Source organism: Gymnodraco acuticeps, unplaced genomic scaffold, assembly GCF_902827175.1.
Source record: "Gymnodraco acuticeps unplaced genomic scaffold, fGymAcu1.1, whole genome shotgun sequence".
NCBI lineage: Eukaryota > Metazoa > Chordata > Actinopteri > Perciformes > Bathydraconidae > Gymnodraco > Gymnodraco acuticeps.
Genome location: NW_022990513.1, coordinates 856814 through 881367, shown reverse-complemented (window position 1 = coordinate 881367; position 24554 = coordinate 856814). Strand labels below are relative to the sequence as shown.

The 24554-nt window shown below is 44.5% G+C and overlaps 1 protein-coding gene across 1 annotated transcript in view; it reads left to right on the top strand.

Annotated features, from left to right (window-relative positions):
- Nucleotides 1-24000, top strand: part of klhl36 (kelch-like family member 36) — a 29456-nt gene extending 5456 nt beyond the window's left edge. Inside the window, 7 exon segments of the mRNA XM_034227068.1 lie at nt 3417-3539; nt 4418-4639; nt 8150-8452; nt 20506-20733; nt 20932-21089; nt 22130-22634; nt 22636-24000. Of these exon segments, the coding sequence (XP_034082959.1) occupies nt 3417-3539; nt 4418-4639; nt 8150-8452; nt 20506-20733; nt 20932-21089; nt 22130-22634; nt 22636-22695 (1599 nt within the window). The 3' untranslated portion in view covers nt 22696-24000.
- The last annotated feature ends 554 nt before the right edge of the window (nt 24001-24554 follow it).

The following is a 24554-nucleotide window of genomic DNA, read 5'->3' as shown; positions in this document are numbered from 1 at the left end:
GGTACCTTTAACCCAAAACTTTAACAACACAGGTTTATTCAGTTTCTTGGTTTAATAATGTCACTAAGATAATGATTATAAGGAGATATGCTGTAGAAAACTCTACAACAGAGAAGTAGGAGCTCCACCCCGCACAAAACACACAAAAACCACAACAAAGATCAGCTGTGTGTAAGTCTTTGGTCTGAGATCCTTATACAAATCAGTTTAAAATCAGTTTTTGTCAGTAGCTGTCTGCCTAAAATGACGTGGGATCTGTGAGGAAGTCAAATAAAATTCTGCTTAGTCAGGTGTCCTTTAACTCTGTTCCTACGGCCTTGTGCTGTGGATGGTAGGTGGAAACAGCTCCAGGATGTCATAGACAGGATAATCATTCAAAAGATAACATTTCTAAGAAACTTCATTAATATCCAGAGGAATGGCATCAGATCTAGAAGCTTCCGTGTGCTCAGCCGCTTAGGAGGTACCGGAAACCTCTTTAAATTCTAGTGACATCATATATACAACTCCTAATTCAATCAATCAATCAATGTTTATTTATAGCCCAATATCACAAATGTTACATTTGTCTCAGTGGACTTCACAGTTTGTACAGACTATCAGTATGACAATACGACACCCTCTGTCCTTAGGCCCTCACATCGTACAAGGAAAAACTTCTGGAGAAAACCCACAGTTTAAAGGGGAACATGGGAGAAACCTCAGGGAGAGCAACAGAGGAGGGATCCCTCTCCCAGGACGGACAGATGCCGTGTGTACATTGAAAAGATCATACATTTGCAATATAGGTTGTCCAAATGTTTGGAAATGCATGGGTCTATAATAAGAAGATGAATCCACAAGGATATCCATCCAGGACTTATGATCCAGGACCACAGCCACGACTCAAGATCCAGGGCTCGCAATCCAGGACACAGGACCGCAGGATCATCCATGACTCCGGATCCCGGCGTATATAGACACCAAAAAGAAAGAAATTTGGGGAAGCTGAGTTAATCGGAACATGAGAGTACACAGGTATAGACAGAGAGAAGGAAGAAGTAAGATGTCCCCCGACAAACTAAGCCTATATCAGCAAAACTAGGGGCTGAATCTAATCAGCCCTAACTATAAGCTTTATCAAAAAGGAAGGTCTTAAGCGCACTCTTAAAACGGATAGGGTGTCTGCCGCCCAAACACAAACTGGAAGCTGATTCCACAAATGTGGAGCTTGATAAGAAAAGGCTCTGGCTCCTATTGTACTTTTAGAGACTCTAGGAACAACCAACAACCCTGCATTCTTGGAACGCAATGCCCTAGTAGGACAGTAGGGTATAATGAGTTCTTTAAGGTAAGATGGCACCTGCCCATTAAGGGCTTTGTAGGCGAGAAGAAGAATTTTAAATTATATCCTGTGTTCTATAGGGAGCCAGTGTAAGGCAGCCAGAACAGGAGTAATGTGGTCCCTTTTCCTAACTCTGGTTAGTACACGAGCTGCAGCATTTTGAATCAGCTGAAGCGACTTGACTGACTTCTTGGTACACCCTGATAATAAAGAGTTACAATAATCCAGCCTTGAAGTAACAAATGCATGGACTAGTTTCTCTGCATCGTTTTGAGGCAAGATATGCCTGATATTTGCAATGTTACGTAGATGGAAGTAGGCGGTCCTTGAGATTGATTTTATGTGGGCGTTAAAGGATAAATCCTGATAAAATATAAAACCAAGATTCCTTACAGTCTCACTGGAGGCCAAATTAATGCCATCCATAGTTTGTATATCTTTAGATAATTTGTTTCGTAGATTATTTGGGCCGAGTACAATAACTTCAGTTTTGGCCGTGTTTAACATCAAAAAATGTAAAGTCATCCATGTTTTTAAGTCCTTGAGGCAGTCTTGAATTTTATTTAGATGATTAATTTCATCAGGCTTGATTGATAAATATAGTTGAGTATCATCCGCATAACAATGAAAATGTACAGAATGATTCCTTATAATATTGCCTAACGGAAGCATATATAATGTGAACAAAATAGGTCCGAGCACTGAGCCCTGTGGCACTCCATGGCTAACTTTGGTTTGCGTAGAAGATTCATCGTTGACACATACAAACTGAGAGCGTTCAGATAGATAGGACCTAAACCAGCCTAAAGCAGTTCCCTGTATGCCAACTAAGTGCTCTAGTCTTTGCAATAAGATATCATGATCGATAGTATCAAATGCAGCACTGAGATCGAGCAAAACAAGAATAGAGACAAGTCCCTTGTCTGAGGCTATTAGAATGTAATTTGTGACTTTAACCCAGTGGTTCTCAAAGTGGGGGGCATGACAGGGGGGGCGCAAGAGACCAGGGGAAAAAATGGTTATTAAAAAAAAAAAAAGATTTAAAAAAAAAAAAAAAACTTATTTTGAAAAAGTATTGATTGAAAATAATATGATGCAGTACAGTACTATTACGTCTGGGTCTCTGTGTTTCATTAAAGCTCGGCTCTGTGTGTGTGTGGAACGAGCCATTTTGTGTGCGTGCGCGAGCGAGAGAGAGCGCACCGGTACCGGAGATTATTCTTGTTAGCTTCTGGTGCTAGCGAGCTACGCTAACGGATATAAGGAGTTTTTTCAACAACAAAGTGGAGGAGAGTCCTCTCCTGTCAGACTGAGAGACTCAGTGAGCTAAAGGACTCTCAGTGGGTCTCAAACGTTTTGGTCATCATTAATGTAAACAATTATTTCCGAGGCACACGTTTATATGATCATTATAGTTATAAAAAAACAAGAGAATAAATTAAAAACAGGTATGAAATACTATATGACATTAAAACAAGAATACAGTTTAAAAGGGTGATTTGTAAAATATCCATAAAGAAAAAGTAAATCTGTTTACAGTTCTGTTTCATCTGGGTGTTGAGAGATGTATCCATAGATCTCTTCATTTTGCTCTCAAAGTGCACCAGATTGATGCTTTCAACTTCAATATTTAAAAATCTTCCCGGGGGAGCTTGCCCCCGGACCCCCCTATGTGAGGTCCACACACCACCTATAAAAATAGCACTTTACCCCTGCTTACACCTATATGCCGTGAGCTGATTATCGAGCCTTCATTGTAACAGTTGTGGGTACACTGTGTGTGTGCGTGTGGGGAGTGTTGCAGTAGAAAATTCCACTGTATCGACAGGTACATTAATGGGAAACCCTAAATGTTTCAGCACCCTCTATGAAACGTCAAGCTACCCCACAGCACCCCCAAAATAAATCTCTGGCGCCGCCACGGAGCCTGACTATTTGTGTTGGGGGGGCCCGACTTTTTTTTTTCTCCAAAGGGGGAGCCTGACTGAAAAAGTTTGAGAACCACTGCTTTAAAGCAGTGGTTCTCAAACTTTTTTTTGTGCTATGATGTGTTCTAAAGCCAATTACCTGCATCTTCCTCTTCCTTTTCCAGGTGGAGCTGGTTGGGATGTCCTACATTGGTCTGAAGGCTGTAGTGGACTTCCTGTACAGCGGGGAGCTGCTGCTGGACGGGGGGAACATTGAGTCTGTGCTGGAGGCGGCCCACCTCCTGCAGGTAACCAACGGGACACTTCCTGTGAAACACATCATGTACATTGCAGGACAATTAGGGTGCATCACATTCAATTACAGTATGTATGAAAAACAGGTTTCTGCTCAGTTGTAGTCCAAACGACTGCAGTATTGTATTAAAAGGTCACTCAAAATAGACACAAGTGAAGCGTATAAAGTGTTGAATGCTAATAATCATTCCAGATGGAGAATAGGTTCATCATATTCTTTTAATTGGCATTTATTCATGCGATAATCTTTTTAGTTGGGTTGAGTATTTAAAATAATTTATAATGATTAACAATTATAATACATCTATTTGACTGTACTATAAGTAAAATGCCAACTGTTTATACCTGTTACCGTGACAATATTCTTCAAGTGCTAATATGCCACTTATTTGTATTTCAATTGCACACCCTGTGTCACCTTGAGTTTGGAGGAAAATGTTCTTGCCCGACTGCAGGCTGTACAAAGGTTCTATACACAGAGAACAGTCTTGATGCATTCAATGTGAAAGAGGGCAGGGTTAACAACAGCAACACTACTTCAACAATCTGTTTACCAAATGTCAATGCCACAATTCAAGGTCACACTACAGTAGGTGAGTGAATGATATCTTGTATAATGTTTGTTATGGGCCTGATGTCTCCCCCCTCAATATAATGAGTTGTAGTAATAGAGGAAGAAGTAGGACATTTGGAATAAGACCTGGTTATAAGTAGCCATAGTGTGTTACAGAGTGTTATAAAGCTTAGTCATTGTTTACACAGTGCTTATATCCTTCAAATAGAGTGAAACCCTCAAAAGTAAATAAATGAACAGCATATGTCATTATGATGGAAATGAAACTCTGATCACTAAAGCTGCTGGTTGGTCCAGGTGTGGCGGGTGGTGGATCTGTGCTGCCAGTACCTGGAGGGGGGGCTGAGTGAGGACAACTTCCTGTTCCTGCAGCAGCTGGCCCTGCTGTACAGCCTGGAGCGCCTGGACTCCTGCGTGGACCGCTTCGTCCTCACACACTTCGTCTCGCTGTCCTTCACCCCCGACTTCCTGCATCACATTCCTCTACACAAACTCTCAGCGTACCTCTCCAGCGGACAGGTACATACACTGCTCAGGGGGGAGGAAATACGTGCTGCAACATTTCTTTATCAATATATTCCAACCTTTATTCACTCTGTAAGAATAAAATGATTTAAATGAAAATAAATTGTATTGCCTAGTAGATTTTCACATACAAGGAATTTGCTTTAGTGTGCTGGTGCATATCATAAACATAGTAAGATCAATTAAAAGTTAAAGCAAGTCAAATAAAGAAACCTAAATGTATGATGGTAAAGTTATCATTACTAGTACTCGGATGTTAAAGGAGACATGTCATGGCCATTTCCACTGATCATAATTCCATTGTTGAGGTCCAAACTCACATTGGTTTCTCAAACAGCATCTCTGTAAACTACGTGTATTCACTGAATTTCACTTTCTGCCTTTAACGGCTCGTTGTAGCTCCAATAGCTCCAGCCCCCACCCTCCCTGTGAGCACAGTGTGCTCTGATTGGTCGGGACGTTGTGAATCGCGCTGAGCTCCGTGGAGGTGTTGTTTCCTTGTTTAGCGATACACAGCCAAACTCATCCTGAGCACACACAAAGTCACAGCCGAAGTAAAAACAATAAGTGTGGCTTGATATTGAGTAAGAAAAAGGTTGATAAACGCTGTGAGAATGGGTCTGCAGAGAGAATGGGTCTGCAGAGAGAATGGGTCTGCAGAGAGAATGGGTCTGCAGAGAGAATGGGTCTGCAGAGAGAATGGGTCTGTAGAGAGAATGGGTCTGCAGAGAGAATGGGTCTGCAGAGAGAATGGGTCTGCAGAGAGAATGGGTCTGCAGAGAGAATGGGTCTGCAGAGAGAACGGGTCTGTAGAGAGAATGGGTCTGCAGAGAGAATGGGTCTGCAGAGAGAACGGGTCTGCAGAGAGAATGGGTCTGTAGAGAGAATGGGTCTGCAGAGAGAATTTCGCCGCGATCCCAACTGTCTGTTATCAGCCTGCAGCCAGGGAGGAGAGATCAGCAGAGCTGCCTGCACTGAGTGTGTGAGGAAGTCCGTGGATTGGTCAATTTGGACCAATCAGCGGGGGCTTAACGTAACGGCTCCGCGGACGTAACGTAACGGCTCCACGGATTGGTCCATTTAGTTCCGGGTACGTGCTTACGTAATCTTGTACCCGGAAGAATCAAATGGATGATGACGTTTCACCAACGAGGCGTTTTGGGGAGGTATTTTCTGTTTTAGAGTTTTACTCCCTACAGGGTGTACTTTGAGGGTTTTGACTCTGCACACCGTTTACATGCATAAAAACCTTCATAACACACAAGGTGACGGGTAATAACCGGAAAAGCATGACATGTGACCTTTAATGCAGCTGTGCAGAATGTAGAAGTTGTATCTTTTAACCATCATTAAGCCAAACACATTCCTCAATCATTCATTACACACTTCTGCTACAAATACATTGTTATTCATAGCAAACATAAGTCCTTCAGTTGTATTTTTATCTAGTATTTAGTATGTTAAATTACAAAATAAATTCTATAACGTGTATGAAGAGTGTTTTTGTTTTTTAAAGTAAAGAGGAAATGTGTTCAGCACTGAATCAGTTTTTCACTTTCATCATTATTCCTTCCCATCATTAAGATGACACTCACAACAGTGAGGTTTGATCAGTGTCTCCTCACCCCCCAGCCTCCCATCCTCATTCCTTTAAACAGCCACAGCTTTTTGGTAAAAGTGTAACACTGATGGTAACAATGTCCCTGTATCCATTTACCTTGCCAAGCTTACCCTGTGTGCACAATTATTAGACAAGTCATATTTTTGAGGATTATTTTAATTATTGAACAACTAGTGCTCTGCGTCAATCCAAAATGTTAATAAACTTCAAACCTGAAAATATAAGAAAGTCAAAGTGAGGTTTTGGCTTTCTTAGGAGAATATCTATTTACATTACATGACATGACACTTGTTAGACGCTTTTATCCAAAGCGACTAACATCCTCAGTACTCTGTGGGCAATCCCCACAGGATGGAGTGAAGTGTCTCAGGGACACAACGACATGCTGACTGCAGTGGGGTTTGAACCTCCCCTGATCCCAACACCAACTCACTAGTCCACTGCGCCACATGCCTCATCTATGTGTGCACAATTATTATGCAACTAAAGGAACAACAAAAATGATCCCATCTCACATGTTTATTTTCACTTGTTAAAGTGAGAATAGTAAACAAACAACTATATATATATGTATATATATATATATATAGCCACCCTTCTCTTCAATAACAGTCATGAGCCTTCCATTGATGGAGTCTGTCAGTTTCTGGATCTGTTGACGATCAACCACAGCCTCCCAGACTCTGATCAGAGAGCTGTACTGTGTTCCTTTAACGTAAATCTCCCTTTTAAGAAGGGCCCACAAGTTCTCTATAGAGTTTAGGTCAGGTGAGGAAGGGTGTCATTATTCTTTCATCTGTAAGGCCTTCACTGGTTAACCACACAGTGGAGTACTTGGATGCATGCGATGGAGCAGTGTCCTTCATAACATCATGGTCTTCCTGAAAGATGCAGACCTTTTCCTGTTCCACTAATGGAAGAAAGTGTCTTCTAAAAACTGGGAGTAGGTTTGGGAGTTGATTTAGAGTCCATCTTCAACCTGAAAAGGTCCAACTAGCTCCTCTTTAATAATACCAGCCCATACCAGAACCCACCTCCACCTTGCTGTCGTCTGAGTGGAAGTGGAGCTCTGGGCCCGGTACTGATCCAGCCACGGGCCCATCCATCTGGTCCGTCCAGAGTCCCCCTCATCTCATCAGTCCAGAAAACCTTTCACAATCTGTCTTCAGATATGTCTTGGCCCAGTCTTGATCTCATGTGCCTTGTTCAGTGGGGGTTTCAGCCTCCCTCACCGTGGCCATGTCTCTGAACACCTGAGACTTCTGGGCCCTCAGGTAGGTCACAGTTCTGGAGTATGACCGCACTGGAGGATAATGGCTTCCTGGTAGTGTCACGTTCGATTCTTCTCAGATCTGTGGCACTTAATTTGCTTATTTTTTCCTCAATATGTTTCTTGCAGCCCTGTTGACTATTAAAAACATTTGCTTTTCAAAAGTCAGTTAAATCAATTTTTTGGCCCATTTTGCCTGTTTTCATGTAGGGTGTTGATCTCCTAAGGCCACACCCTCCCTCATTACACAAATACACATCACCTGATATCCTTAAATCCAATGCACATTCAAGTTCATACAGCTAAGAGTTGGAAAATATGCATGAAAATGATGATATGATCAAAATGCTCTCTTTCATAATAATTGTGCACACAGTGTCTATCTAAACTGCCGGCACACCTCACAGCCCACTACCATCTTTAATGCCAGCCAGGGAAGAAGAGAGAACATGTAGTAAACTCTTTGGATAAGGAGGCATAGGTTGTCAGTTGCCCACCTTTTATTTTTTTGGTTTGTTTTTGACTGTACATAGACATGATAAGCAGCTGCAGGTGAGATGGGATCCTGATCTTGTTTGTAGAAAATTCACTTCCTGTTCACCTCCACCCTCAGGTGCAGCATGACAGCGAGCAGGCACTCCTGCAGGCCTCCCTGCGGTGGCTCAGCACCACTCCTGAGCGCACCCCCCACGCCAGGAACCTCCTCTCCCACATCCGCTTCCCCCTGATGGCGGGGGGGGAGCTGGTGGAGCGGGTGGTGCCGGCGCTGAGGGCCCTGCTGACGGAGGAAAGCTGCCAGGCTCTGCTGCAGGAGGCTCTGGGATACCACGCTACGCCCAGCGCTCAACCACTGCTGCAGACAGGAAGCACCCTGCTGAGGGGGGGCGCGGAGCAGCTGCTGCTGATTGGAGGAGAGGTACAGATGGGTGGTGCCCAATCAGTTGATCACAACTTTGTTTTCAACGATGCATATGAAGCCATTTGCAGTGTTTTACAGTTTTTGATCCATTATTCGTCCTCAAAGTGTACTAATTATCACTTTATTTATATAGTGCCTATCATGACACCAAAGGATGCTTTTGAGGGGGACGTAAGGGGGACAAAAAGGACAACAGTAATACAAACATAGATGACAAAAAAGGAAGATAAATAAACATAAGGCTGGGTGCAAACATTTAAATGTGACCACCTGTAGTTGTTACTGTTATACTTCATGACTTACATATTGTTACGAACCCACTAGGGATGAGGAAGGTAACACACACCAGTTGGTTTTGGTAAATAATTATACTTGGGTTTAATAAATAACAAAAAAGGTGTCCAACAAATTGAGAGCAAAACATAGCCTAAGCCAAGCCAAAAGGGCGCAAGTTTACTGCTAATGACGGAAGGAGGACTCTAACGGCCCGTCCACACTACAGCTTCGACAGCTTCAAAAACGGTTTCCAACGCGTCTGCCCATTCACTTTGAATGGGGTGACGTCACTTTTCGCCGAACTGCATTGTGGGAAGCAGAGCAGAGCTTTCCTGGCGTTTCAGGCTGCAAAAGTTGAGCAATGTTCAACTTTTGAAGCTTCTGAAGCTTTCGGTGGAAGCGTCAGCCAATCAAATCATATGCCAGTACAAGCTCTAGCCAATCAAACCACTGCTTGTGTGTCAGGGGCGGGAGATTCATGTGATTGGTTGTTGGTCGAGCTTCAGACACGCCCAGCTCCAAGCTTTTTTTGAAGCTGTAGTGTGGACGGGCCGTAAGGCCCATTCCCAAACCGCCCCCTACACCCTACCCCTCCGTTTGCGCGTTCACGCGGAGGGTCCGCCATATTGAGGGCTGTTCCAAACCAACGAGTGTCGAGCGGTGTGGAGGGGGAGTGGGCTATCGAGCCCTCAAACAGCGAGTCTGCAGCGGTGCTGACGCTGTGTGTGTCCGTCAGGAAACACGCTGTTAACAAGTAGTTCCAGCAAACATCCACTGATAAACTGCGATGTTAACAACCTCATGATAACCTCATATGTTTTAACTTAGGATCGTACCTGTGTTTAGTCTAGAAAGCTTGCCGCTATATTCACTCCCTCCATCTGACAGGAGGGAGCCTCGTTGAGCTGCGAGTGTGGCTACAGACGGAGTTCACTCTGTCACGGAGGGGTAGGGTCGAGGGAGTGGTTTGGGATTGGGCCTAAAAGTGAGCCTAGTTTCACACCTGAAATCACTACCAATCAACACTAACAAAATGAGGCTGCAGGAAAACACAGCTAATTGAGGGAAGCTAAACACTCTACTCTAAACACATATTTCACACGACACTAAGCACATACAGTGGGGCAAAAAAGTATTTAGTCAGCCACCAATTGTGCAAGTTCTCCCACTTAAAAAGATGAGAGAGGCCTGTAATTTTCATCCTAGGTACACTTCAACTATGAGAGACAGAATGGGGGGAAAGAATCCAGGAAATCACATTGTAGGATTTTTAATGAATTAATTGGTCAATTCCTCGGTAAAATAAGTATTTGGTCACCTCCAAACAAACAAGATTTCTGGCTCTCACAGACCTGTAACTTCTTCTTTAAGAGCCTCCTCTGTCCTCCACTTGTTAACTGTATTAATGGCACTTGTTTGAACTCGTTATCAGTATAAAAGACACCTGTCCAAACCTCAAACAGTCACACTCCAAACTCCACTATGGCCAAGACCAAAGAGCTGTCAAAGGACACCAGAAACAAAATGGTAGACCTGCACCAGGCTGGGAAGACTGAATCTGCAATAGGTAAGCAGCTTGGTGTGAAGAAATCAACTGTGGGAGCAATTATTAGAAAATGGAAGACATACAAGACCACTGATAATCTCCCTCGATCTGGGGCTCCACGCAAGATCTCACCCCGTGGGGTCAAAATGATCACAAGAACGGTGAGCAAAAATCCCAGAACCACACGGGGGGACCTAGTCAATGACCTGCAGAGAGCTGGGACCAAAGTAACAAAGGCTACCATTAGTAACACACTAGGCCGCCAGGGACTCAAATCCTGCAGTGCCAGACGTGTCCCCCTGCTTAAGCCAGTACATGTCCAGGCCCGTCTGAAGTTTGCTAGAGAGCATTTAGATGATCCAGAAGAGGATTGGGAGAATGTCATATGGTCAGATGAAACCAAAATAGAACTTTTTGGTAAAAACTCAACTAGACGTGTTTGGAGGAGAAAGAATGCTGAGTTGCATCCAAAGAACACCATACCTACTGTGAAACATGGGGGTGGAAACATCATGCTTTGGGGCTGTTTTTCTGCAAAGGGACCAGGACGACTGATCCGTGTAAAGGAAAGAATGAATGGGGCCATGTATCGTGAGATTTTGAGTGACAACCTCCTTCCATCAGCAAGGGCATTGAAGATGAAACGTGGCTGGGTCTTTCAGTATGACAATGATCCCAAACACACCGCCCGGGCAAAGAAGGAGTGGCTTCGTAAGAAGCATTTCAAGGTCCTGGAGTGGCCTAGCCAGTCTCCAGATCTCAACCCCATAGAAAATCTTTGGAGGGAGTTGAAAGTCTGTGTTGCCCAGCGACAGCCCCAAAACCTCACTGCTCTAGAGAAGATCTGCATGGAGGAATGGGCCAAAATACCAGCAACAGTGTGTGAAAACCTTGTGAAGACTTACAGAAAACGTTTGACCTCTGTCATTTCCAACAAATGGTATATAACAAAGTATTGAGATGATTACATTACATTACATTGCATTTAGCTGACGCTTTTATCCAAAGCGACTTACAATAAGTGCGTTCGTCCAACAAAATACAACTTGAAGAAAACAGAATCATATAAGTACATCAGGTTTCATAGAGCAAAAACATTTCAAGTGCTACTCAACTGGCTTTAGAAAAGCCAGTCCTTTATTAGTATAAAAGTGCTTCGTTAATAGTTCTATCGCTCGAAGTGGAGTCGAAAGAGATGAGTTTTCAGTTTGCGCCGGAAGATGTGCAAGCTATCTGCCGTCCTGATGTCAATGGGGAGCTCATTCCACCATCCTGGAGCCAGGATAGCAAACCCACGTGTTTTCGCCGTTGGGAACTTGGGTCCCCCTCGCAGCGAGGGCGCAGCGAGTCGTTTGGCTGATGCAGAGCGTAGTGCACGCGCTGGGGTGTACGGTTTAACCATGTCCTGAATGTACGAAGGGCCAGATCCATTCGCAGCATGGTAAGCAAGTACCAGTGTCTTGAAGTGGATTCTAGCAGTTACCGGAAGCCAGTGAAGCGAGCGTAGGAGCGGAGTAGTGTGGGAAAATTTAGGAAGGTTGAAGACCAGACGAGCCGCTGCATTCTGGATGAGCTGCAGAGGTCGGATGGCACATGCAGGTAGACCAGCCAGGAGGGAGTTGCAGTAGTCTAGGCGTGAGATGACGAGAGCCTGGACCAGAACCTGAGTCGCTTTCTGTGTCAGCTGGGGACGTATCATCCTGATGTTGTAAAGCGTGTATCTGCAGCAACGGGTTGTAGCAGCGATGTTTGCAGTGAAGGACAGGTTGTTATCTAGGGTCACACCCAGATTCCTTGCAGTCTGAGTCGGGGAAACAACTGAGGTGCCGATGTTGATTGTTAGGTCAAGAGTGGGACAATCTTTTCCCGGAAGGAAGAGCAGCTCAGTCTTGTCAAGGTTGAGTTTGAGGTGATGAGCAGACATCCACTGAGAGATGTCAGCTAGACAAGCAGAGATGCGTGCGACGACCTGGGTCTCTGAGTGGGGAAAGGACAGAATTAATTGGGTGTCATCAGCGTAGCAGTGGTAAGAAAAACCATGCGGGCTAATGACTGATCCGAGCGAGTTTGTGTACAGGGAGAAGAGGAGGGGACCAAGAACAGAGCCCTGAGGGACCCCCGTAGTTAATTGACAAGGGTCGGACTCAGACCGTCTCCAAGTCACCCTGTAGGTACGGTCTTTCAGGTATGAGGTGAGGAGGGAAAGTGCAGAGCCTGAAACTCCAAGTTTTTGGAGAGTGCGAAGGAGGATCTGATGATTCACCGTGTCGAATGCAGCAGACAGGTCCAACAGGATGATGACAGAGGAGAGGGATGCAGTTTTGGCAGTGTGCAGTTCCTCCGTGACAGCAATGAGAGCAGTTTCTGTGGAGTGACCTGCCTTGAAACCAGACTGGTGAGGATCCAGAAGGTTGTTCTGATTGAGATAACAGGAGAGTTGTTTAAAGACAGCGCGTTCAAGTGATTTAGACAGGAACGGGAGGAGAGAGACAGGCCTGTAGTTTATAACATCAGACGGGTTGAGAGTGGGTTTCTTTAGGAGAGTGTTTACTCTTGCCTCCTTGAGACTGTTTGGAAAGTGACCAGAAGTTAGAGAAGTGTTGATGAAATGGGTGAGAAACGGTAGAATATCAGGAGCGATAGTCTGAAGGAGGTTTGAAGGGATAGGGTCCAGAGGACAGGTGGTAGGGCGGGCAGAGGTAATGAGGGTAAGAACCTCACTTGGAGAGAGAGGGGAAAAGGAGGTAAGTGTGTTGGTGGAAGGAGGGTCTGGTGACCCAGCGGTGAGTAAAGGTGAGTCAGAAAAAGAAGAGCGAATATCATCAACCTTTTTTTCAAAGTGGGTAACAAAGTCGCTTGACAGAAGTGAGGAGGGGGGAGGAGCTTTTGGAGGGTCCAAGAGGGTGGAGAAGATGGAAAATAGTTTTTTAGGATTGGAATAGGAAGATTGGATCTTATCTTGAAAGAAAGTGCTTTTTGCCTGAGAGATCGAAGCAGAGAAAGAGGAGAGGAGAGCTTGATAGGTTAGGAGGTCGTCACGGTGTTTGGATTTCCACCATTTCCGCTCTGCTGCCCTAAGGACGGTTCTATTAGCACGCAGCGCATCATTTAGCCAGGGATCAGGAGGGGACTGACGAGCCTGCCGAGATGTTAGAGGACAGAGCGAGTCCAGAGTGGATGAGAGAGTAGAGAGGAGAGTTTCTGCAGCAGAGTTTGGAGGCAGTAGTTGGAACGAGTCAGAGGAAGGGAGGGCTGAGAGCACCGACGAGGCAAAGGTAGAGGGGGAGAGGGAGCGAAGGTTACGGCGGACAAGTGCAGGATGAGAAGAGATTAGTTTGTTATGTTTGGAAAGGGGTAGAGAGAATGAAATGAAGAAGTGATCGGATGTGTGGAGCGGGTTTACAGAGAGGTTAGAAGTAGCGCAGTTCCTTGAGAATATGAGATCAAGGACATTGCCAGCTTTATGAGTCGGTGGGGACGGAGACAGTGAGAAAGCAAAGGCGGTTAACAGAGATGTTAGTTCGTCTATCTTCCCCGTCTGGAGGTTGAAGTCTCCGAGAAGTACAGCAGGACGGCCAGTTTCAGGGATGTGTGAGAGGAGATTATCTAATTCTTCCAAGAAGTCCCCCAAGGCGCCTGGTGGACGGTAGAGAACAACAATGGTTAGCTGTATAGGATGGGTTACTGTGACGGCATGGAATTCAAAGGTGGAAGGAGTGAAGTTAGGTAGCTTGAAGAGGGAAAAGCTCCATTTGGGAGAGAGCAGGAGACCAGTGCCACCTCCTCTGCCAGTTGGTCTGGGTGTATGGGAGAAGGAATATGCTGTGGAGAGAGCTGCTGGGGTGGATGTGTTGGATGGAGTAATCCAGGTCTCAGTGAGAGCAAGGAAATCCAGAGACTGCAGGGAGGCGTAGCCAGAGATGAAGTCAGCCTTAGGAACAGCTGACTGGCAGTTCCACAGGCCACCTGAAACTAGATGTTGGATCTCAGTGGAGCATGTGGGATAGACGAGAGCAGGCCGGTTATATCGATTACGAGATACACGGGGCCAGTGATAATTGCGAGAAGACACATGAACAGGAATGGAGAAAATACACATGATTATAGCATGAGGGGCTAAACAACCAAATAAAATGAAACAAAGTAAAAAACACCAGCGATACTTAGCTCAATCAAAGTAGGATTTGCCTCCTCTTTGCCTCCCGCGTGACTCCCACAGGACTCTAATGTCTTTGTCAGTCTTACTCCCACAGGACTCTAATGTCTTTGTCAGTCTTAGCCTATCTGACGCTGAAGCTGACGCTCCAGGAAAGTGCTACCTAAAATGGACACCTGATTGCTGAGTTCTCACAGCTGTAGGGCAACGTCCTTTTAATTAGTTAACTCTCTGCAGCTGGTGGCCCTTAAAAGGAAATCTAGACTGGCTTCGTCCTGATGTGTTATTGTCTTTTAAGTCAATTACATTAAACCCTAAGTTATAAAGTTCTGAGTTTAACCCTTAATACAGTTACACCTACTCAATAAAGCTCTTAGTATTCTACAAATGTTTAAATCAAAGTTAACCCTAGTAGTCAGTTAGATCACTTTTAAGGTTTCAGTCAAATGACTTTTCCCAAGTTTCTGTCTGACGGATGCTGTAGCGGTTTTGAGTTTTTAAAAACACAATTCCAGTCAGATCAACTACAGAGCATTGATACAGAGTACACACACTGAAACAGAGAAGTCTACAAACACAGTGTTACTCACACAATTATAGAAGTCTCCAGTAGCTTTCTTGTCAAAAACTAGTTGCACACAAAAGATGAACTTTTGTTATTGACCAAATAGTTATTTTCCACCATAATTTGCAAATAAATTCTTTAAAAATCAGACAATGTGATTTTCTGGATTTTTTTAAGTGGGAGAACTTGCACAATTGGTGGCTGACTAAATACTTTTTTGCCCTACAGTGGGGCAAAAAAGTATTTAGTCAGCCACCAATTGTGCAAGTTCTCCCACTTAAAAAGATGAAAGAGGCCTGTAATTTTCATCCTAGGTATACCTCAACTATGAGAGACAAAATGAGAAAGAAAAAAATCCAGAAAATCACATTGTCTGATTTTTAAAGAATATATTTGCAAATTATGGTGGAAAATAAGTATTTGGTCAATAACAAAAGTTCATCTCAATACTTTGTTGTATACCCTTTGTTGGCAATGACAGAGGTCAAACGTTTTCTGTAAGTCTTCACAAGGTTTTCCCACACTGTTGCTGGTATTTTTGGCCCATTCCTCCATGCAGATCTCCTCTAGAGCAGTGATGTTTTGGGGCTGTCGCTGGGCACACGGACTTTCAACTCCCTCCAAAGATTTTCTATGGGGTTGAGATCTGGAGACTGGCTAGGCCACTCCAGGACCTTGAAATGCTTCTTACGAAGCCACTCCTTCGTTGCCCGGGCGGTGTGTTTGGGATCATTGTCATGCTAAAAGACCCAGCCACGTTTCATCTTCAATGCCCTTGCTGATGGAAGGAGGTTGTCACTCAAAATCTCACGATACATGGCCCCATTCATTCTTTCCTTTACACGGATCAGTCGTCCTGGTCCCTTTGCAGAAAAACAGCCCCAAAGCATGATGTTTCCACCCCCATGTTTCACAGTAGGTATGGTGTTCTTTGGATGCAATCAGCATTATTTCTCCTCCAAACACGTCTAGTTGAGTTTTTACCAAAAAGTTCTATTTTGGTTTCATCTGACCATATGACATTCTCCCAATCCTCTTCTGGATCATCTAAATCAGGCATCCTCAAAGTCCGGACTCCGGTCCAGATCCGGACCGAACCACAACTGTCTCTGGACTCTGAGCAAATTATACTTTTCATATGTATTATCTGTATTATCTGTGTTATCTGCGAGACATCGCCACAACGCAACGAGTCAAAATGATCCGTTATGTCCATAGACTGCAAACAGCGCTCTGCATGTCCTGTTCCACTGTCTGTGTGTGTCTGTCAACGCTTTGGTCCAATCACATTCAGCATCCCGTCAGCTTTTTTTCCCCCCAAACAATCTGCGAATCAGAGGCACAGTAGGGCGGGTCTTCGCGGAATGCGGGTGGGAAAAATGTGTGTGTCTCTTTCAACCTGTCTAAGTCAGAGCGAGAGTTTAAAAAAAAAAAATTCAGAGCGAGAGTTAACAGCTCATCAAGTTCCATCTGTACTGTAGCTAGTAGCCTAGTTTCACCTACCGGGGTGGCAACTGACACCCTAAAAATAGGCCTTGCCACCCCAGCTGCCACTCCAGTTGGCAGCTTTGTTTTGAAAGAAAAGTTGTGGCTCATCGGACATTTATGAGAGAAAGTCTCTAATGTCCGAGTGCAAGTGAATGCAGCACAAGATGCACGTCATGTAACCCCTCCCCCGGTCCTGGCGCGAGCGTGGACATACGATTGGCGGCGATTTCATTTTGAACTGGACGGCGCAAAACGAGAAGCATTCGGACCCAAGCACTGAAGGAATGAGGTATTTGCGGTCTACACTGACAGAGAAGAGACTGTCAGTTCGGCTGTACTCAGCATGGAATCAAAACGCACTAAAGCTGTTGATCTTAATACGTTTGTGAGGCGTTTTGCTGAACAAAATGGTAATCGCCGCATTCAGCTGTAATAGACATGTCAACTTGATGCTCTGCTCACGGATGAGCATACACAACTATTAAGATGATGACCTTACGTGTGTAAATATATTTTTTTCTTTGAGGGGGTCTGCCCCCAAAAAACTGTTTTAAGTCCTGAGAAAGTCAAATAAGACGGTGTGTAAAACTACACTGCCCAGCCAAACAAAAGTAACCACTTTGATTTAACTAGGCCAGTAGGTAAGGACTTTCCACTGGATAATAACTGCAGTATAAAAGAATGCATGACTGAAGTGATGGCGACCATGATGAAGGCAAACACAAAGAGGAAATAACAGGTCAAATCAAGCAAATCCCCTCTCAGATTCCACAGCAACCAGAAGAACATAAATACTGGCTGGTGATTTGATTCATCAGCTTTGTGATGGAATAGAAAATGCACAGTGCATTTCCTTAGCTGTGGGTGAGTCCACTGACACCACTGACAATGCTCAGTTGCTGGTGTTTGTGAGTTTTTATGATGAGGCAAAGGGGGGAGTTTGTTGAAGATGTGTTGGGCCTGACGAACCTCAGTGGACACACAAGGGGGCAAGACATTTATAAAGCAATAATGGGAATGCTGAATGAAAGAGGGTGCAGCTGCCTTTATTCCTAACTGTGCAGCTCTGACACTGCGACTCTGAGGGGTCAAGCACAGACACAATAACAATGAAAACTGCTGCATACAGATTATTTTTGTTTTTGCAACCTCGTGTTAAGAATCTTGTTGCAATTGTTTAAAAGTTTGAATGACCGTAATAAACGGACCTTTGTCTTATTGAAACATTTATTTTGGACCTTTAAGATTTGTATTTGAGTACCCCTGATCTAAATGCTCTCTAGCAAACTTCAGACGGGCCTGGACATGTACTGGCTTAAGCAGGGGGACACGTCTGGCACTGCAGGATTTGAGTCCCTGGCGGCCTAGTGTGTTACTGATGGTAGCCTTTGTTACTTTGGCCCCAGCTCTCTGCAGGTCATTGACTAGGTCCCCCCTTGTGGTTCTGGGATTTTTGCTCACCGTTCTTGTGATCATTTTGACCCCACGGGCTGAGATCTTGCGTGGAGCCCCAGATCGAGGGAGATTATCAGTGGTCTTGTATGTCTTCCATTTTCTAATAATTGCTCCCACAGTTGATTTCTTCACACCAAGCTGCTTACCTATTGCAGATTCAGTCTTCCCAGCCTGGTGCAGGTCTACAATTTTGTTTCTGGTGTCCTTTGACAGCTCTTTGGTCTTGGCCATAAATACTTTTTTGCCCCACTGTATAATCACACCAAACACACTACACTAAACATGGACCACACAAGTCAAACACAGTCTAATAGCTTAAGTCTAAAGTGTCCACGACACAAGAGCAAAAATGCGTGAGGCGTCTGATTGCAGCAGAGCCTCCCGAGTGATAGGTGTTAGAGATGGGCGAGTCCTGATTCATCCGGATCATTAACCCGGATCCTAGAAATGAGCTGGTCGTGACGAGTCTCCCCTCTCCATTAACCCGAGTCCTTTGAGTCCTACACCTGGTGTGACGTACTATAACTATAAATTGCGTCACTCGCTACTCTCCTTATAACATGTAAAATAACATTACAACGTACCCCAGTCCATCTGCCTAGCCTTTAGCAAGTAGGATAGCTTCCAGAAGTTATCATTTGGCTCAGGGGAGGGGATGCGGATCAGTGAAACTTCCTGCAGACTCGTGGGGACTCAGAGGAGCCGTAAGTTACGGCTCCTAACCGTAATAGCATAGCAGATCCAGAGATCCAAACTCGTCATGTGCACGAGCATAGCCGCGGCCGGGTGTGGCCAAAAGTGGGGAGAGATTAACAGTAACATGTTGCAGCCCCTCCTCCAGCTCCCGCGGCTATATTATGCACGAGTCAACAGCAGACTCAGAGATTCGCAAATCCTGACTCACTGTGCAAAACACAGCAGACTCGTGCGCACTCAGAGCCGTAACATTATAGCAGCAGATCCAGAGATCCAGCAGACTCGTCGTCATTCATGAGTCAACAGCAGACTCAGAGATTCGCAAATCCTGACTCACTGTGTTTTGCATTATATGTATATAGTTATTTTAATATGTTCCTTTACTAAAGCAAATTTTGCACAATTGTGTTTTAATTTAATAATAATAATTGTATAATTAAGACATTTTATATATTCTAACTGTTTTGCAATTTTATATCATTTGTCATTGTTTGTTTCTTTTTGTGTGCTATGTTCAAAATAAACGTTTTGCCAAGTAAGATCCTTATTGGAAATGCAGCTATTACACGCAGGACACTGTTGCACACCATGACAATGTTGTTAGAAGTCTACACTGAAACTTCATTTAGAGCCGGAAACATAATGGACTTAATCAAAATCGCGGGATCCGTGAATCCAGGACAATGATTGAGAGACCAGTAGCCTACGAGTTAGTCAGCGGAACTTCACAGACTCAGATTCGCAAATCCTGACTCGCTGTGCAAAACACAGCAGACTCGTGCGGACTCAGAGCCGTAACCGTATAGCAGCAGATCCAGAGATCCAGCAGACTCGTCGTCATGCACGAGTCAACAGCAGACTCAGATTCGCCAAATCGCAAAATAACCCTTTTTTTTATCAACATTTTTTATTAAAGCAAAAGACACTGTAGCGGAGGTTAATGTAACGTCAGTTTAATATGCTCGTGAAATGCAACAAGTTTTCGGTTTCACCGATAGGATTTCTACGCTCTTGGTGATGCTGACTCATATGACTCAAATGACTCGTATGATCCGGATCTCTTCAATGACTGACTCAGAAGACCCTGAGTCCGTAAAAGGATCCGGATTTGCCATCTCTAATAGGTGTCCCCAGGCTTTGTAGTCATCTCCGGAAAGTGTGCGCTGGGATTGCACGGGGATTGGAGCGCGTCGGGCCCGGCGTGCTCCAATCAGTGTCTTCGGAGGCGGAGCAGGAAATGGTAGCCAATAACATTGGGGCAACTACACAGCTCATTTACATATGGAACAGCAAAACAGAATCAACAGGACCGGGGAGGCAACGACCGTCACACATATCTAATAATCATATAAAGGAGTGCCTTGGAAGTACTAGTTTTCATAAACATGTGACAAAAACTCGCCCAGAGCTTTAATCACAGAGAGAGGACCAAAAGAAACATGCGTTTCTGATCAACAATATCATCAAGGACTAATGCACGATCGGAATCACAGATCAACAGATCATCGCTATTTTTGTATTATTCTTATTTTGTACGTTTATAAAATGTTTGTTCTCAACTCTAAAGAATCCTGAGTCAGATCTAATAATAATAATAATACATTTATATAGCGCCTTTCATAATCCCAAGGACGACAAAGCAGTTGGTAAAATAAAAACATCTGACTTGATTTGGGCTTGACTGACTAAAGACTTAAATTCCTGAATTGATTTGGAAAAATATTCAAAATAAATGTAAGTCTTAAGTTTTGTCCTGGAATTATTTTTGAACAATAAAGAAAATAAGATTTCAAGCAGCAGGCTGTGCTCAGCTACACCTATTTTCTCTTTAATAACTCCACCTGTACCCCGTCCCGTCCCTGCTGCAGGTGTCGGAGCGGGGGGAGGAGCTGAGCGCCAACGTGTGCCGGCTGGACGCTGAAACAGGAAGCTGGTCGGTGGAGACAGAGCTGCCGGCCCAGCGGAGCCACCACTGCCTGGCCGTGCTGGGGGGCTTCATCTTCACTGCTGGGGGCAGCTCGTCCAGGGACAGCGGGGGGGACGCTGCCTGTAACCTGCTCCACAGATACGACCCCCGCCACAACCAGTGGTCCCAGGTACTGTTCCAGGAGCCCCCCCATTCTCTATCAAATACTGTTTGGTTTCAAACACAAAATTATTTAGATTTTTTTAACACTAGCACAAAAACATTTCAGTTTAATGTGAGAAGGGTAAAAGAGGACCCCCCCCACCCTTTGTTTCTCACTTCCTGTTTGCTGGTGCTCAGACTCAGTGACGCTGTGATGCTTTTCCAGGGAGCTCCAATGAATGAACGGCGGGTGGACTTCTACCTGGAGGCGGTGGGAGAGAGCCTGATCGCTGTGGGGGGGAGGAATGACTCTGGAGCCTTGTCCTCTGTGGAGGTGTACTGTCCCGCCCAGGACTGCTGGTCCTACGTGGCTCCACTGCCCAGGTAGGCTCACATGGTGTGTGTCTGTGTTTTCTAGAATTATGTGGCAGTAGGGAATATAGGAAATAATGAATCCATGTATGATATTTTTTTTTAACAAAATACCGTTGTTAAAAATATAATTTATAGAGGGAATTGTGGCTTTTCACAAAATACAATCATTTGTTTCCCAAAACCTTCAATTGTGAGTTCTGTTGTGGAGATACGCTATAAATGACAATTTACACGAACTTTGGAATGTGACAACAGTCTGGAGCCTTGGATGAGAGAACCAATTTGGAAATGTTGCCCCCCCATCCATAATTCCTAACAACTGGCCTACCTGTGTTACCTAATATTCTTGAAGGAGAGTTTTTATCAAATGCTCCACATTGTCATTTGGGGCTATACATTTAACATCACAACAACACAATTCATCCACTCATATCAGCACTTCTTTCCAATCACATTCACTCCTGTTAATAACTTAATGTTTAAAGCACTTCCCTAAAAGTGTTCTAACTTGCTACCTGGATATGCCAGTACTGTTTATGAGACAGTGTATTAATAAGTAGTGTTTTACTGAAGATGCATGTGTTAGTAAAGCATACGATAAAAGAGACTTTGTCTTTGACTTCAGGAGTTGTGTGAACGATCACGAACGGATGTTTTGATAAAGTTTGCTGTTGTTAAACGTTAATCACATTAACTTTAATGTATAAAGACTTTTATAAATGTTTGTATTCTTTTTGCAGTGTGGAGGCATGTGAGATGTTTTGTTCAAGAAATTAATGTATCACCGGGTACGTTACTAACATACAAATGATTTATTTTTGGGTGAAGCGTCCCACAAGTGCTGCTTTGACAGGATAGTTCCAAACCCCCAAGATGGACTTCCTGTCAGGCTTAGCTTAGTGTGGCTGTAAACATTAAGTCTTTGCCATTATATTTCTTGAGTGCATATTTATTGTTTGTCAGTTTTTTTAACCATAAATCCAGTAGATTTTTGCTATTAATTTTTGTAACGGTGCTACATTTGGCTTTTTCAATTGTGCCTGGTCTAGGCTCACCTACGGCCACGCGGGGACGGTCCACAGAGGAGTGGTCTACATCTCAGGAGGTCACGACTTTCAGATCGGCCCGTACCGCAGACAGGTCCTGAGCTATGAGCCGTCCCGGGACAGCGAGGTGTGGACGGAGCGGCCGGCCATGACTCTGGCGCGGGGCTGGCACTGCATGGCCTCCCTCAAACACCTCATCTACGTCCTGGGGGGCAGCGACGACGATGAGGACACCACGGAGCGCTTCGACATCCTGAGGGTGGAGTCCTACGACCCCGGCAGCGGGCAGTGGACCCGCCTGGCTCCGCTGCTGCTGCCCAACAGCGAGGCGGGGGTGTCCGTGTGGGCGGGAAGGATCTACGTGCTGGGGGGCTACAGCTGGGAGAGCATAGTGTTCTCCAGAGCCACGCAGGTGTACGACCCTGACAAGGACTCGTGGACCAGAGGCCCCGACCTGCCTAAATGTGTCGCAGGAGCCTCGGCATGTGTGTGCATTGTGAAGCCCTCCCCCCCCCCCAACCTCTCCGGGGGAGAAGAAGAAGGGGAAAGGAGCATTACCCCCCACGTGACAACAGTGAAGGACTATCTTATACAAGGCCGGACCTCATAGAGTCCTATCGAGAACACGGAAATGTTGAGTACCCCAAAGTATTATGTTAGAAATGTATAGTACAAGTCCCCAGCAAGTAGAAACTGCCGGATGCTAACTTCCAAAAAAAATGTGGACATATTTGTGCTCTCTATATCCAATGGTCGTAACACTACTCATGGTAGTCAAAATCAAAACACAAAGAGAAAGAATATGGCCACTTTCTGGTTTAAACTGCCATTTTGTATCCTAAAACTGTCAGAAATGTATTCAGCATCCTCAATAACCCCCATAACCACTCCAAAACTGTCCAAATCGACCCAACCATTTTATTATCACTACTGATGCTAATTGTGCAAATTGCCAACATGCAGGTTAGCATCCAGCATATGTGCTGGGGACCCTACTATACATTTCTATCATAACACTTTGGTGAAATCAACATTTCCAGGTGCTGGCTACTAGACTGTTTGGCTGAGACAGATCCTTATTCACACATGTTTACCCCTCCTGTCGTGTTTGTTTCACCCCCCTTACTTTGGTGTTAACACAAACCCCATTAATCATCACCACATTTTATTTAACACCCTTTTCAGCTGTAAACACTGTCTCAGGCTACTGGTTTTCATGAATTACTGCAGTGAATATACAAAGAATAGACACTGAAAATGTGTTCCAACATTAACATGTTTGTCGATATGTGGCTGTTCCTCTGATGGATGAACATACTGTAGGGTTACCCATTCATTTCACCATAGGTCTTACAAAGTGGACTAAACCACTCAACATTCAATGAAAGTGGTGATCAGCAATTTGATATGTGCAAATGCCTAGTGGAGGACATCATAAGGCCTTGAAGCAATCAAATGTAAAACACAATATTTATGATTGATGAAAGTAGTAGATTTGACCCGAACATGACAGGAGGGTTATTAGAAGATATATTTTTTGTTATGTCCCCTACATGGGTAACAACAGTTGTTTCCGCCATGAGCACCGCAGCGCCGCAGAGAGAGAGAAAACTGGCAATAATAGTTCCCATGGCTGCTTTCATTTCTGCAACTTCTCCTACAAGACCTGAGCAAAGTACTGTGTGTCTGAGCCTTCACGGCCCGTCCACACAGCAGCTTTTGGCGATTTGTCCACCGCTTCCAGCGCGTCTCCGCCCATTGACTTTGAATGGGGATGACGTCACTTTCCCTCGCTTGTCGCCGAATTGCATTGTGGGGGGGCGAGGTGAAGATTTCCAGGATTTCCAGGATGTTCAGGATTTCAAAGTTGAACAATGTTCAACTTTTGAGGCTGAGCTGGAAGCGACAGCCAATCAGATCCGTTTATGCAAATCTGACAGTTCAAGTGCTAGCCAATCAAACCGCGTGCAAGCTGGGAGAACGAGACCCGCAGTTCATTTCTATATTCCACAAAAATGGAGGAGAACTTAGTTATTGCGGTAGCAAATCACCCGGTTCTTTATGACCAGTCCCTATTTACTTACCGGGATACAAACCGGAGGAACCAGGCATGGAGGGAGGTGGCAGAGGCAGTGGGTGAAACTGGTAGGTTTTCGCTTGTTTGGGGATTTTATATCCAGTTTACTTCGTTGCTAGTTTACTTCGTTGCTAGCAAGCATAGACAGTATCATTAGCCAGCATGGAATGTAGCATAAAATAGCACCATAAACATTAATCTCATAAATGTTCAAAATGTTAAAAAAATAAATGTTCATCATAGCCCTTCCTATTTGACAATAGTGTAGAAGAACCGGGTTTTTTTGCTTTGTATGTCGGGGGCGGGATATTCATGTGATATTCATGTGATTGGTTGTTGGTCGCGAAATCC